We start from the raw sequence: 17,157 nt of genomic DNA on the forward strand, positions 1-17,157 counted from the left end.
CAGTGCCATATGTAGAGGAAGGCTGCTTAACTGACCCGCAAGGGAGATATTGTATGACTTGGGACAGACTGGCGACAGAATCCATAACCTTAGTGAGCAGTTATGGACCCAATGTTGATGATGAAGAGTTCTTCATTAAACTATGGGCACAGATAATGAGCATAGGCTCGACCCATCTAATATGGGGAGGAGACTTTAACCTAACGCTCTACCCTCCCTGGGACTGCTCGAATCCATTGCCACATCACTACACCAAAGCACAGCATCCGCTGCAGCAGATAATAACAGAAACCCAACTAGTAGACATCTGGCGTCATCAGCATTCTAATCGAAAGGAGGGAATGTTCTACTCGCCAGTCCATAGTAATTGATCCAGATAAGACATGTGGCTTACTTCTAGAGAAATAGCGGTACATAGTCTTTCCACATGTCATTTAGCGCGCACTTACTCTGATCATTCCCCAGTATACATGCAGCGGAACCCCCCAGGTATTCTGAACCAACCCAGGACCTGGCGATTGCAAGCCACAGCGTTATTGGATACAGCGTTCAGGGCAGAATTAGAGGAAGCATTAGAAGAATTCCTAAGAATCGATACAGACTACGTACCCTCATTAGCTACTGTTTGGTAAGCATTGAAGGTTATGTATTGCCAAAGTAGGGGGATCCTTAGAGACATCAGAACACCTCTTAACCGCTTAGAACTTAAACTTAAAGAACAGGAAGCTAAAGCACGAACAACAAACATGAGCTCCGCACTGGCAAACATAAGAGAGCTGCTGACGGAATACCAGGCTGAGGCAGAGCAGGGGGGCCTATTTCTAGGTAAATATCATACTGCAAGGAGGTATGGGGAAGGGGAATGACCTGGCAAAGTGCTAGCTGAGACCATAGACCACCTAAAGCTGTGAACTATGTGCTGACCATACCCGATAAGGAAGGCGAGGTGCATAGGGACACCTCTGCTATAGGTGATATATATAATCACCATGCACTATAAAGCGTTATACTCAACAAGCAAGGCAAGCTGAAACGGGGCTATATCTGGAGCAAATAGAGCTGGCCTGGCTAAATAAATGGCAACGGGAATTTCTCGCAGCCGACACAACTGTGAAGGAAATAAGAGTTGCAATAATGCAAATAGGGAACGGAAAAGCTCTGGGGCTGTATGGCCTCACAATTGAGTTCTACAAGGCATACGTAAAGTAAAGTCCACATTTGTAAAGCGCACAATCACCCGTAAGGGTCTCTAGGCGCTGGGGGGCCGTCGGGAAGATTAAGCGAGCTATTGCCCAGAGTCACATGGTGCTGGGCTAACCTGCCGCCGGAGCCGGGGATCGAACCGTGGTCCCCAGATTCCAGCGTCAGTCGCCCTGGCCGCGGCGCCACACCTCTCCCACATGCTTGCACCATTTCTGAAACATATGTACGAGGAAGCAGGTAGATGTGGATACTACCACCAACCATGAGAGAGGCCCTGATAGTCTCGCTTTCATAGCCTAGCAAATCTCCAGACTGCACAGATTCCTATAGGCTGTTGTCCCTGATCAATTGTGACGTGAAATCTTAGCCAAAGTTTTGGCCAATAGACCCTGACTCTTGATGTCAAATTTAAGTTGTCCAGATCAAGCATGCTTTATACCCGGAAGGTCCACCTTCCATAATTTGCGGACAATATTCTCCATCATGCATGACATAGTCCAGGATGAAAAAACTGTGGGGGTCTTCGTAGACACTACCAAAGCGCTTGACTCTCGGAATGGGAATATTTATTGGCAGTTTTAACGCACATGGGGTTTCCGCCAGGATTTCTAATAGGGATAAAATTGCTGCATCATAAACCCTGCACCACATTGCTATTGTATGGAGAGCGCACTCTGGCTTTCAGCATAACTAGAGCTACATGGCAGGGGTGTCTCTTATCACCCCTGCTGTTTGTGATTGCAATGGAGCCGCTGGCGGCAATGCTTCGGCAACATCACGAGATATGCACTAGACTATCCAACGAGGCTTGTATTTATATTGCTATACGCAGATGATATAACGCTTTATATAAGGGACCCTGAATCTGGGCTGAATTAAATAATCCACGAAATAGTAGAGTTTGGTGCATACTCTGGGATCACCATAAACTGGGGGAAATCGCAGATTGTGCCCCTCACTCGAAACACTGCCCCTTTTCCGATGGAATACCCGTTACAATGGTGCGATGCAGAGGTCCGTTATTTAGGAATTAACATTGTCAAAGATAAGGATGAACTAATGAGGGCAAACTATGGTAAGATCCTGAACACAGTAGGGGAATCTATAACCAGATGGATTGCCCTGCCGCTATTGCTAGCTGGGCGAGTCAAATTAATGAAGATGGTCATCATGCCCACATTCTTATATTTATGCATGAATACCCCCTACTCACCAGGCCGGCCTTTTTTTTATAAGGCTTAAGAGTCCGCTAATAAAACTAGAGTGAGGCGGGAAGCAACCCCAGATTAAGTGGAGTACTCTCACGCTACCGTTTGCGCAGGGAGGATTTAAATCACCAGATCCCGAACTCTATTACCTCAGTGCACAAGGTCATTATGCCACATACTGGTTTAAACCCCTGCTGTTTATGACGCACCTAGTGGTGGAACACGGGTATATATGGCGCCCATCCCCCTAACCGGGCTCCTGGGAACAGCTGGAGAGAGAAGATCAACTGTAGCATTCACCAACATTGTGTGGCGCGCTAGCGCAAAAAGATCACAAGCTCCCATTATATATTCCCAGCTACCTCCACTAAGGGATCAACAGGGTCTACCAGTCACACAGGAAGGCATATGCAAACACATGCTCCCACCTAATTCTAGACCCTATGCCATTTGGGAACCTTTCACAAATTACCTTCAGCGTACAAATGACAGAGATGAGCGCGTAAGGGTTACTAGTACAGGACGGCTGGTCAGTAGGAACAACTGGATGACTTAGATTTAAGGGGTACACCGGTGAGGAATAAAATTTGTTTTTATGTACGAATTTCCTAAATAAAAAACGTAATGTATACTATAGACACCGATCAAATACTCTCAGATATGCTGTAACTAACTGCAGATATGCAACTGGATATGCCTAATAAGCATTGTATGTGTTGTATTCTTTAAAAAAGAAAATGCAAATTAAGTTTTGAGAAAAAAAATACTTCTATCTGGTGGGCATGATTATTAAGTTGTAACAAACATGATTTTCATTGTTTACGGCAGCGCATGTGCCCTCTAGATTTTATACTACATTTTGTGTTTCTGCATGAAATGATCTACAGCCAATGTTAAAGGCCAAGCTTTGGGGAATGAAATGTGCACCCACACAGAGTGCTGCTGGCTATATTTGAAGCCCACATCTTTTTTCATTTCTAAGTCTGGCCTAGTGCCTGCTTCCTGTTTCCTCCCTCAGTATATAACAAAATACGTACCTGTAAACTTTTAAGGCTTATTCCATATATTTTCAAAAATAAAACCTTGCTATCTTGTCAATGCCAGCCCTGTTGGCTTTGCCACTCCTTGTTAAAACCTCGACTCTTCACATTGAAGCCTTGAACATATCTCCTTTTCCCAGGTTACACCTCTAGATTAAACCCTTATTTAGTCTCTGTGGGGGATTCACTCTGAACTATAGAGGGCAAAAAGTGGTACCTGAACTGTGAAGACCTTTATACCGACACATATTGTTTAAGCCTCAATCTAGTGTTGCTATTTGTCGTGCAAGACCATATTTTGCCAGAGTGTCACCTATGCACGTATCTGTTACATGGGATAAGTCTTTGTGTCAGCTGTTTGTTTTACTCTTTTGCTTCTTCACTTTATTTGTATTACCATGAGTTAGAACCACCTGTGGTTCTATTTGGAGTTTTCTAATGTGAGAACAATTGTCTTGTGTTAGATTGGTTTAATCACTTTTTTACTACTCATTTTTTTCAGATGAGGTTGGGGCCTTGGTGTTTGATGTTGGGTCCTACACTGTGCGAGCCGGCTATGCTGGGGAGGACTGCCCAAAGGTAAGAGGTAATTTATTTTGATGAAATGTTAAGGCTAAGTTGACTTTCATTTTAACATGGTGGTGTTGGAGCTTGTCAGCCCTGGAAGTCTTTTTGTATTTTTAAGTTTTACTTTCCCTTATGTTGCATTATAGGTTGACTTTCCCACTGCAATTGGAGTGGTGTTGGATAGGGAAGATGGAAGCACTCAAATGGAAATAGATGGAGACAAAAGCAAGCCAGGAGGGCCTACGTACTTCATTGATACAAATACTCTTCGGGTTCCGAGGGAGAACATGGAGGTCATCTCACCCCTAAAGAATGGAATGAGTAAGATGGCTTTAAAGATGTATTGCTACTTGTATATAATTTGTTAACTGAATTGCCTATTGAAATTCTTCCCTTTAAGCATTGTACGGATGAATTTTCTGGTTCACCCAAAAAAACCATAAAGCCCCGCAAAGCATTTCTTTTGAAGGTAGTGAGATAATAATAATAGCGAATTAGAATGGATTTTGGGGAGAAACAACTTTTCCATATTGCCTAATTACGTTTTCTAAGAAACCCAAAACGACATAAAGCCTTTGTACACTGTAGCGGCATAATAAAACCATAAAGTTGCATGGTTCCATTACTCAAACCCTTGACAGAGACAAGCACAACAATTCAGCGAACGATCCTGGAGGTAGGACGCCATATGCACATATCAAAAGAATAGGGACTTATAGTAGGAGCACACAGTTCCCCCCCCGGTAGTCGTTCCACCCCCCCCAATTTTAGCCAATTTTTTAGGGCAGCCTTGTCCCTTGTACATCAGCTGCTCTGCCAGCATACACCAATCCATATTCTTCTTCCACTCATTCAATTGCGGGGCAGACTCAGCACTCCACCTCTGCGCAGTATTGTGCAGGGCCACCATTAGTCCCAATGTCATCAGATCCGGTCAATACAGGTGAAGTCCGTTGTCTCCCAAACTTTCAGGAGGCACCACTTGCCTGAGGCCTCAATGTTGCCCCCATTCACAATATTCAGACTGTAACCCACTGATTCCCAATAAACATGAATGGCGGGGCAACACCAAAGCGTGTGAAAAAAACTTACCTTTTCAGCCACAATTCCGAAGGCACAGCGAAGTTGCAGCCCAGTCCATTTTATCCATACTGGTATGTGTGTTTATAGCATCTATGCAAAAATCTTTAGCTGTTAATGTTTGCACCTGCTCTTGTGCTAGTGTCATTGTTTAAATTTCTTCTTAAATCTAGAAATTCAAGCTTTAGCCTCCCATCCAGTCTAACACAGGGAGTTGAGGGAGTGCAGAACAGTCTCTCCCTTCCTCCTTTTTTCAGACCTTACAATCTCACTATGCTATGGATCAGGACTAAGTAAGTGCCACTGTGAGTAAGAAGTGAAATACATGAGTGTATTCCTCTATTAGACTCTTGAGATGAATCCCCTTAATCAGTCACCCTACCACTCGTTCTATTACCAGCTTCACAACCAACTGTACAAATATCCTCTACACTTGTAATTAGAGTTTGCAAGCAATTATCGAATGATAAATATCTTGGCTCCATAAGGTGGAGGGAAAAAGGCACCCAAAGAAGGGGATAGGTACATTTGGAAGGGTGGAGTGTAAAGAAGGCACAAAAAGGATGAGATTCAGAAAGCTTGAGGGATGGGTGAACATTTTAAAGGGACAAGAGAGAATCATGACTTGTTTAGAGTGCTATCTGACATTTTGTAATCCTGATGTACTGAACCCCCCTTCTGAGTAATTTCAGTTCATTTAGATCTTTACCAACTTAGCTCTTTGAGCACTGATTAATAAAGTCCACCCTCTTTTCCTTTACTATAAAAGCTTTTTTTTACAATCATGCCCGTTGTTTCCACATTAACATTGACACTGGGAGCAGCAGGGCTTTAATGTGAGATAGGGCAAGGAGGGCCTTGAGAAAAGAGGGTGCTTAAGAAAGAGCAATGACTGACTTGACTAAATTGAATGACCATGTTGGATGAAGGTTGTATACTCTGGTCACTGATATGTTGTAATGAACAATACAGAGGGTAAAACAAAGTACCTATATATGGTAGAGTTTGATTAATGGCTTTCTTTTCTTGACAGATGAAGTTATATTTTAGGCTGGGTAGAGAATGACAGTTAACCTAAGCTAAAGGACAGTGTAGATCGTTTATGCTTAAAAAAAAATGGGAATGTTGGGCATTTTGATAGCGAAACGCAACATCGCCATGCTGTGGGGTTCGGCAGTATCGCCGACGCTTAGTAAATGGTGTAGAGACATGGATGAGGCGATGGTGGCAGAGAAAGCTGTCTACATCCATCGTGGCTGCCCGGGGAAGTGGGATAAAATCTGGGGGGCTTGGAACAAGTTTCGGGGCAACATTTGTGAGCCGCCACGTGCCGTTGGGGTGGAGGAGGACTTAGACTAATCAAATAAGGTCATGATGCGGGGATGGGGCAATGCTATGTTAAAGTCTTATGTTTAATATTTATAGCTCTAAATTCAATACAACTGCGATATGCCTGATGAAGCATGATTATGTGATGTAAACAAATATGTGCAAAACTGTCCAGATTGCTTTGTTTATATAAAATTATAAAAATGACAGCACTGGTTGAGAACAAAGATAAAGCATTTGTGGGAGTGGCAAGTATTCTAGGATCTACAATCTGCAAATAAACAGAAAATAAATATTAGTTTCAGGCACTTAGATTTCTGATTTGACTTCTTGTAGTTGAATGAAACACTGACCCAGACTTGCCACTTGTTAACTGTGGCTGGTGAGGAGAGAATGATTTAGATGCTCAATGGGAAAGTTGAGCGGCTACATCTGATAAATAACATCACAAAATATCCTACCTGCGACGCTAGGGCATTTTGATAGCACTAAGTTACATTTGTGTTCCTGGTATTCTTGCATCCGTGCTCCAATTTGTGTGAGCCTTCCAATTCAAAGGGCATCTTCAAGCTCTGATGTAGCATTGCTGTCCATTTAAATTTCGTTTTCCATGCATCCTGAACACAATAGTGCAATTTTCTCTTTAAGACTGTTCGATCTATTAAACATTGGTTTCCTTCTATTGTTTTAACAGAGCTGTATGTGATGAATGCAGGAAAATATCTCAGACCCTCAATACAAAGACCCGTCCATAAATATCTAGAAATCCTGTGCCTTAAGCAAAACATGAGTTAATTTGCATCGTCATTAAATACATTTCAATTCAATACTATTTAGTAGGACCTGAAACATAATTGTACACATATCAAGCCTTCAAGATTGTTAGTCTCAAACGTGGTACCTCATGATTAATATCCCCGGAAATCTACTTAGTTTTTGAGTAGGGTACACCCAGCCGTTGCCTCTTGTTACTGTTGTGGCTGTCTCTTGCTGGGGATTAATAATTCTTCAGTGATTGTGGTTGATCCAATATGACATTGAACCCAATGGACGACAAGGTTTAGTCTGCAGTAGTGCAGAAAAAGGGGTCATTATTATGAGATAATTGCCTCCCTGTTCGATGTAGGAATCATTAGGTGAACCGTCTTAATAAGTGTGTTGAGCGTCAAAAGTTATCTGCTGCAACTTCTTTTAAAATTCTTAGAAGGACGATAGAGTTGTATAGCTTACTTTAGTGTGACTTGCAGTGGTAAGCTTGACGACTAAACAGTGTATGGTATTTAATCAACAAAGCTCGACCATGCTTGCTGCTAAGATCATATAATGAAGGGAAGACTGGGCGCGGTTTATATATAGTTAAATCTGTACTTTCAGTATGTAATATTGCTTTTGTGTTGCATATCCTTACAAATGTGCAGTTTTTGTTTTAAATAAAAATGTTTATACAATGTACTTTTTTCCTTTTCAGTTGAAGATTGGGACAGTTATCAAGCAATATTAGACCATACGTACAAAACTCATGTAAAATCTGAAGCAAGCTTACATCCTGTCCTGATGTCAGAGGCACCGGTAAAATAAATTTGTCATTAATGTTGTAAAGATACCTACTATGTAGTTAACATGTAAAGCAATAATAGGGGCTGATTTAAATGGAGACTTAGTACCCTCTCTGCCAAACTCACAGCCCACCTGCCCAATTTACAGGTAGGCATACCAACAGTATGTCGATATAGCCTACTCGTGCTCTGTTGCCTACATACTCCACCGATGGCGACATTATTTCATATCCAGCCACACTTTGTTTTTATGTGTGACTGTAGCACTCGCATATTAAAAAAAAAAAATACAAGGGTTCCTCCTAGTCATTTTTAGATCACACTTCTCACCAATCTGCATACTTTACACACTTCATCACGGCAAGTTATTCTTAAAGGTCTTCAGCAATGAGATCCCCCTTGAGGGGCCAGGTGGGCATTGCTGCGCTGTCCAAATGAGGTGCTGCCTGATGATGAAGCATGACACCCATCTGGGTATGTGAGAGCTCTTACTTCTGATCAATCATATACCCCTCAAATAGATCAGCCCTTTCCGACTGACGTCCTCCTTTTGGTGGAAACTCGATGGAATACAGGCCATCAGAGGTTAACCATCAAACTGTCTGCCCAATTTAAAGTGGATGTTCAGATAGCTTTTTTTTATTTTTGCTGTCCGCCCAATTTAGAGTCGTCTATCGGATAGCTTTCTTTTCCCCGTTTATCACAGCCAGGGAAAACCTCAAGTGGGTTACAGTAAATATTTACCATGGGAGGAAACCCCCAGTGTATGGGGTTCATTAGTCTTTCACTTTTCAATAGCAAATTTCTTCTTTGGAACTTTCTTTTTGAAAAAGATAAAACTTCATAAACGTTTGACGGCCTGCTGTTATGTTTGGTGGTTCTGACCACCGAATCTTTACGGCATTGACAGGAACCTCTGTGACAGTGGTTCCTGTTCCTGCTAATGTTAAGCAATGTCTGCGAGGCTGTCAGTCCTCTCTAAAGAGGGAGGGGATGTTCGTGAGGGCAACGGAGTAGTTTATTTTGTCACCCTGACTGACCTTACATCATCGTCTATTACTCCATCCTCCAAACTCTAAATCGGGCCCATAGTTGTGGAAGATTAATAAAATAGATGACAATTGCTAGGTGAGGCTCCTGTCCAATATGGAGAAATATCAACTTGACAAGAAAAATCTTGCAGATTTTACATAAAGTTGAAGTTTGCCCTTATTTCACCTTTCTGTTTGGATAGCTGGTTATTGCTGTATAGTAGGAAAGTCTTAGACAGGCCTGTAATTCGTCCCTTGTCCTCACCCCTGGAAGGACTTTATTAGGGAAGCCATGACATGTGTGAGTCTGTACATTTAAAAGGGGTATAATTTACCTTATCTAGCAGTATGTTTGTGAGCCACTTTGTTTGGAACCATTATGCACCACTTTGCTCTGTAGAAAAACAAACAGAATGATAGAAGGAATATTCAAAATAATCTCTGTCACTAGTAATTATTTGGGACTGCATTTCAGTCCATTGTGTTTTTAGGTCTCGTGGCGTTTACAGCGCGAAAGCGCTGTCTCGCCAGAGACCTATTATGAGCGACTCAGCTTTCCAGGAGACAAGAGCTGGCCACGCGCATTCAAAAATCGGGGATTGGAGCGGGCCGCGCGCGCACGCTGTGGCCATCTCCTGTCTCCTGGGAAGCTCCAACACACCCACCCACACCTCCCCCTGCATGCATGCGCACACACAGAGACACACACACAAGCGCACATACACGCACGCACACATACAGAGACACCCCCCGCCGTCGCACACTTACACGCACAACCACGCACACACACACACACACACACACACACACGCACCAAGACCCCCCCAAGCCGCCCCCCTACAACTAAGGCCCACTTACCGCCAGTCCGGACATCTGCAGCCTCCGCGGGGCTCTCCCTCGGGCATGGGAGCCACGCGTCACCGCTGCTCCTCTGGCCAGGCACTCAGTGGGCGCGAGCTTCACAAGACGGAAGTCCCCACGATAGGTTTCGTTTCTGTTAGTGCGCGTACACGTCTTGTTTTTGGAGAGCTGGGGGCGCAGGCGCAAACTTGGACCTCATTCGGAAGAACACCTGAGGAGAGGTGAGCCTGGGAGTGAGTTAGACAGCGGCTCTCCCCCGCCCCAAATCCACTCCCACGGAAACCGTCGGGCAGGAGACTGCTGTTGCAGGAAAGCGGCGACGAAGTTGGTTTCGGAAGTGACTGCTGGCTTTAGCAGAAAAACAGACAAACCACAGAGAAATCGAGCCTGGCAGGGCTAACTGGGCTTGAACTGGGGTTTCCCTTGAAACCATTTTGAGTCTGCAGATAACACAACTTAACAATTAGCACAACTCTACGCACCGCAGCAACTTTATATATATATATATATATATATATACGGAGTTAAAATATCTGCTCTGTCCGTGTGCTGTGCGGGTATCCATGCTTCTCTTACCCCATGAATGGTGCTTGCATTGCTTCTGTTGCCCACGCTAGTCTAGTGCGTGAGGGAAGCTTGTCTGCGTTTTTGAAGAATCTGGTGCAACTGCTGTCATTGTCACACGCGCATCGGAAGTTTCACTGCTTCTGGGTGCAATAAATGTGTTCTGCGTGTGAGGCGACTTTGTACCGTTGTTGCGTGTGTTATAAATATTCTGTCTGTCCTGGTGAATCTTGGACTAATGCTGACTGACATGATGCGCACCTGTATTATTAGCAAGTGAAGCTTGCGCCACTGCTGCACATGCTCTGCCCCTTCTGTGTGTGAGAGGAAGCCGGGCACTGTTGCAGCGTAGTCACTGTTTGTTGCATTTGCTTGAGGGCAGATTGCATTTCTCTTGCCCTTGCTGTAGCCGTTTTGGGGTGCAAGAGTGCGCTGGAGCTCTGTAGGTTGCACTTGTGTCTGTGTGTGAGTGAAGCTTGTACTCCCGGTGCCTGTGTTGTGTTTGACAGGAAAACGGATGCAGCTGCTTCCCAGGCTATGTCTGTTTTGTATAACTGTGACTATTGCTGCATCTGATTTGTATGTGTGAAGATCAGAGCTGTGTGAAAAATAACTGCGTCAGCCCCGTGCGTGAGGTGCATCATCAGAGCTGTGTGAATAATAACAGCTGTGAGCCTGTGCCTGAGGTGCATCATCAGAGCTGTGTGAATAATAACAGCTGTGAGCCCGTGCGTAAGGTGCATCATCAGAGCTGTGTGAATAATAACAGCTGTGAGCCCGTGCGTAAGGTGCATCATCAGCGCTGTGTGAATAATAACTGCGTCAGCCCCTTGCGTAAGGTGCATCATCAGAGCTGTGTGAATAATAACAGCTGTGAGCCCGTGCCTGAGGTGCATCATCAGAGCTGTGTGAATAACAGCTGTGAGCCCCGTGCCTGAGGTGCATCATCAGAGCTGTGTGAATAATAACTGCGTCAGCCCTGTGCCTGAGGTGCATCATAAGAGCTGTGTGAATAATAACAGCTGTGAGCCCCGTGCCTGAGGTGCATCATCAGAGCTGTGAATAATAACAGCTGTGAGCCCCGTGCTGAGGTGCATCATCAGAGCTGTGTGAATAACTGCATCAGCCCTGTGCCTGAGGTGCATCATAAGAGCTGTGTGAATAATAACAGCTGTGAGCCCCGTGCCTGAGGTGCATCATCAGGGCTGTGTGAATAATAACTGCCGGCAGCCCCGTGCCTGAGGTGCATCATCAGAGCTGTGTGAATAATAACTGCGTCAGCCCTGTGCCTGAGGTGCATCATAAGAGCTGTGTGAATAATAACAGCTGTGAGCCCCGTGCCTGAGGTGCATCATCAGAGCTGTGAATAATAACAGCTGTGAGCCCCGTGCTGAGGTGCATCATAAGAGCTGTGTGAATAATAACAGCTGTGAGCCCCGTGCCTGAGGTGCATCATCAGGGCTGTGTGAATAATAACTGCCGGCAGCCCCGTGCTGAGGTTCATCATCAGAGCTGTGTGAATAATAACTGCGCCAGCCCCGTGCTGAGGTGCATCATCAGAGCTGTGTGAATAATAACTGCGTCAGCCCCGTGCGTGAGGTGCATCATCAGAGCTGTGTGAATAACAGCTGTGAGCAACAGCATACTCTTGCACACACTCTCGCTGCTCACCAATTCAAAGTTTGCTAAACATTTTATGCAACGCATTGTCATACACAATGCCAATAACTCAAACTTTAGTGCTGTGAGACCTATTGCATTGTAAATGCTTGTTTTATTTTTTTGCTCACCATGCCAGTCAAGACAGAGACCGACGACCATATGTAGAACATACTTGGTCCTGCTTCGTTAGCAACAGTTAAGCCATAACTTCCTGGTTAACCTTAACTGCCAACCTGGGCACTCTCTAGACAGCAACTCAAGTAACCAAAAACCTGCTTCTGCACTTTTGGGTGCAGCTAGAGTGTCCTAGGGCAAAGTAAGCAGGGAACCATAATCCTGACATATCCGGCCCGCGTTGGGCATGTGACATGGGAAAATTAAAAAAAAATAGTGGGTGGAATGTTTGAAATAATCTCATCCTCTGGTAATTACTCTGACCAAATTCCAGCACAAAGACGAGTGGCTGAGAATGGACTCAGTCTACCCCTCACGGTTTTGGTTTTTCAACGTGAGATTCACGTTGCTTCTTGACACAGGACTAAGGTACATTAGTGAAAAAGGAGGCCGTGTGACCTGGAAGATTTCATTCACTAGTTCTGGAAAAGTTTCATAGGGATTGAAAACCCATAAGATCACAATCGTATAGTCTGCCTAGTGAAGGATAGGACTGGTTTCCTATTTTGTCATACCTTTTCACTAATGTGCAGTACTTTGTTGGTTGTTGTTTATAAAGTGTAACCTGTTGCCTGTTTCTTGGTTCACTGTCTGCACTACAATGATGAATACATTTGTAGAACTTTTGTTGTTTTGTTTAATTTATTCCAAGTTAGCATTTTTTAACAATATCATCAGATCTTTGAAATTAGTGTAATAAGTGCATTTGTTTTTCTTTTGACAGTGGAATACCCGAGCAAAGCGGGAAAAGCTGACAGAGCTAATGTTCGAGCATTACAATATCCCAGCATTCTTTTTGTGCAAAACAGCAGTACTTACAGCGTATCCTTTACTGGTTCTTGCACGTTTCCATACATGACTTTCTGATTTAACGTGCTATGACCGTGGCAAATCTCTATTGTGCTTACAAAAAAAGAATTTAAGACCTGTGAAGCTGAACACTTTTGACAAAGTTACTACTGTAAAACTTACAAGCCACCTTAAGGTGAATGATCTGAGGTCATAATTGTTAAGGAAACTGATGCACTTATCGGATGTTCAACATAAGGAGCAGGCATGTGGTCTTTTGCAGAGTCAAATGCAGAGTGTTGTCAGTCTGGGAATGCTTTAGAGAACTGAAACTACCAGTGTATATTCTTTAGGGGTTTACTTGTAATTGCCTTTTACTGAGAGCACACACCCTCTAGATTTAGATATGGATGTGACTAGAATACTCTTAGAACTTAGCCCATACACTGTGTGAAAACAGCAAGTTGGCCACGATGTCAACAACCAAGATTTCACTTAACCCAACATGCAAGTGAACAGCTTCAGCAAAGATTACCGCCTGTACAAACCATGGACAAAACGTTCCTGGGAAATGCTCTCGGAGGTGGTCCAGTGTCGAGCACCATCAAGCGCTTTCCTTGAATTGCACCAAATTCAATTCGTATTTGCACAACCAGGATACCAGGAAAATTACGTAAAATATGGCCACTATTGTCGAAATCTAAACACCTTGCAAGAATGCAAGGTAATGTTCTCAAACTGCATCAAGAAAGAGCAGTAGGAAATGAGTAGAAGGGGGAGGTTGATTTCTGCTGGCAATTTTTGTCTTTGTGAATATGGTGACGGTAAATGAGATGTGAATCCCTTGCTTGCTGAATTTGAACAGTGGGGGACACAGAAATCTGGGAAGACCTGAGAATAGTGGTTCAACATTACCTTTCAACTTGGTGCCTTGCTTCCTTGCACAGCAGAACTGTGTACAGGCTGCTCAGATACCCATGTCTCCCAGTTGTGAAGTTAAGAGATTTTTTTCATGAACAAACTGGAAAACTGGCAAAAGTGAGGGATTGCCTATGACAAATCGAAATATGGTCCCTGTGATAAAAATACTCTTGGAGGGACCCCCCAAATATTTACCTGCTTGAGTATACATTATGGAGTGGAACCTGCGGCCCCACAGAGAGTTCCGTAAGACTGCTCGGAGAAACTATTCACCAAAGATATGAAGCCAGTAAAAAATAAAAATCATGGCGTTCACACTTCATTGACCCTGTTCTCAAAGAACATTGTATTTTTGGTGGTAAGGAAATGGTGGAGGGCAATCATCAATAGAGGAATCCACTATAGTGCTATGCCCAGCCCTGTCATTCTACTCTTCTGATGTGAGCATGAAAGAAACTCAAAGTTATAATTTTTACGCAAACTAAACTTAAACTAACATGAATATTCCGACCCTGGCCAATGACCCTAAGGCAGTGGGTAAATAGAAACGCAAGTGCTGGTTTAAGAACTGGCAAAACAGTGAGAACTAGAGATACTGCAAATCTCCAATAAATTTGACATGAACTTAATGCAGTACAGAAGAAACACAGTCCTTGAAAACATTCCTAACACTGAATAAGTGAGCCAATAAAGGTCCTGTGCAATTTAATTCTATTCCTACTCTGCGAAAAGACTACCCTGAATAGGATCCAGAAAAGTAATTGGAAAGGTGAAGGCGAAGCTCCATTGACTATAGATCAGTATCTTTTTTGGGGGGGGGGGGGGGGAGGAGGTGTATGCACATGAAACCATAATTGTGAGACTATAAGCAACTGTCCTATTTTTTGCTAATATGATAACTGTTAAGTAGTGCAGAAGATAGACACTATTTCCCCTTTTTAGGTCTCGCCCTGGAATTCGCATCCGAAGGATGCGTCCAGGGTCGGAGACTTATAGCGAGCTGACACGGGGGAATGACGGACAAAAAACTGTCACGCGCTTCTCCCCGGCTGGATTCAGCTGCTTGCACGCGCACCAACATTCACGCATGCGCACATCACAGGCACACGCATACACAGCACTCACGCATGCGCACATACACACGCGCTGCTTACTTTCACTTTGCAACCCCCCCACCAGTCATCGGATTTTTTTACGCACGCATGCATGCATACATACACACACACAGACACACGCGCACGCACAGGCACACACGCACACACACAGACACACACACGCGCGCGCACATGTCCCCTCCCCCCCTCACACCCCACTCACCGAGTTCTTTTCGTGTGTCCCTCTCTCCTTCCCTCTCTCCTTCGGCAGGCAGCGGCAGGCAGCGGGTCATCCTCAGCAGCAGGCGGGGCTCTCCACGAGCACAGGAGCCCCGCTAGCTGACACGCAAATCTTCCGGCAATCTTCCGGCTGACGGGCACAGGAGCGCGGGGTAGGCTCCCGTCTGCTTCCTGTCTTTTTGCGGCCCCGCCCCCGTCCCAACACAGGTTGCCTGGCTTCCTGTTCGAGCCGGGCTGCGGCGGTGAGTTTTTGCACAGGGCACATGCTAACCCATATACCCGGCTGTAGCTACGCCCTCTATGCACACCTCATCAATCAATGAAAATATACTTAGTTGGATATGGTTGTTGAAAAGATTATGCAGAACGGTGCAGTAAAGTGTTCGGTAGAATGTCGCCTTCAGTAAATTGAATGGAAACGAGTGACGAATCTCTGTGGGTAAGTGCGCATTATTTTGTGCCAACGTTTTTTTGTCTTCAAATAGCCTTTTTAAAAATGCGCTCATCTGCAAGATTGGGAATTTTAAAAAGCTGCTCTTTGTAATGTTTATCTATTAGTCGACAACTGCTTTTATTGGTGGACTTTGGAATGTCGCTAGAATTATGTAATATCAATCAAATATCCAAGAAACAAATCAAGGGTTTAAAGTGAAAGTAACCGCAAGTAAAACATTGCGCCTAGAATCCTGAATGTCTAATCTATGAGCATCGAGGTCTCGGTTTGCATAGATCGGGTTATAGCCATGTGTGTTCCATCACTTGGCTTAACATAGAATGAATATTCTTATGCTGCGCATTCGCCTTTTTATGCAAAGAAAATTAAAATAGCGCATAAATAAATAAAAACATTGCCATTTACAGTACTAGTAGCTTAAACTTAAATAATGCGAGACCTATTGCATTGCAAATGCTTGTCTCCTTTCTCATCAACATTAAACTATCATAGTATTTTAATGCCTTCTTCTAGCTTTTATGTAAAACCTTCCCCCTCTTACTCTTTTTTTAAGTTTAGAAGCTTTATTAATGCATTGTTCATACAACATGGGCAAGATGTAACAATATTTAAGATTAACAAACTTATGTAATAAAAAGCATGCCATAAAACATATCAGAAAGCTGTTTTCAATTTTAGGGTTTACATACGAAAAGAAAAAGGGGAGGAAAGGGGAGGGGAAAGTTAAAATATGCTCTACAATTGAAGATAAACTATCAATAAATACTCATTAGAATAAAAGAGGATACAATTAACATATTTTCCACAGAAAGTTTACAATATGAGTGGTATTAAACAGGCGAAAGAAGGCAAAGAAAGAAATTCATGGATGTTGAAAGTTTTCTGATCGGTTACTAGAAATCTGAGAAATGGAGTTTATTTAAATAAACTGGGGTAACCAAAATAGATCTCTATTTATCTGTGGGTCACAACAGGAGGCAAAAGCCGTGTCCAATCTATGATAATGGCATACAGTATTCCACTAAGATTTGACTGTGAGCTTGTTTGAACATTTCCAGTTGAGTGTAATTTGTTGAAAAGCTAACATGAGGTCAAACAACCCACGTTCATGAGATAATATCCCAATTGACTCTGATAAACTTCCCATAAACAGGAGGGCATTCGATAAGGGAATATTTAGATTAAAAATATTCAAGATCGGAGGCCACATTTGTAACCAAAAAGAAGCTCTAGGAGGGCATGAAAAGAGGAGGTGATAGAGGTCAGCCAAGGGATGATCACAAGACAGCACGTTTTATTATTGGAATGTTTAAAATTGGCAATGGAAATGGGAGTGAAATAAAGTCTGTGATATAGAAAAAACATAGATTGAGTAGTAGATGCA

At 43.5% G+C, this 17,157-nt stretch overlaps 1 protein-coding gene across 1 annotated transcript in view; it reads left to right on the forward strand.

Annotated features, from left to right (window-relative positions):
- Positions 1 to 17,157, forward strand: part of ACTL6A (actin like 6A) — a 126,440-nt gene that overhangs the window by 21,431 nt on the left and 87,852 nt on the right. Inside the window, exons 2-5 of the mRNA XM_078665363.1 lie at positions 3,954 to 4,030; positions 4,165 to 4,339; positions 7,896 to 7,996; positions 13,000 to 13,097. Coding sequence (XP_078521489.1) covers positions 3,954 to 4,030; positions 4,165 to 4,339; positions 7,896 to 7,996; positions 13,000 to 13,097 — 451 coding nt within the window. The remainder of the gene's footprint in view (positions 1 to 3,953; positions 4,031 to 4,164; positions 4,340 to 7,895; positions 7,997 to 12,999; positions 13,098 to 17,157) is intronic.

This window comes from Lissotriton helveticus, chromosome 11, assembly GCF_964261635.1.
Source record: "Lissotriton helveticus chromosome 11, aLisHel1.1, whole genome shotgun sequence".
NCBI classification, from domain to species: Eukaryota; Metazoa; Chordata; class Amphibia; order Caudata; family Salamandridae; genus Lissotriton; species Lissotriton helveticus.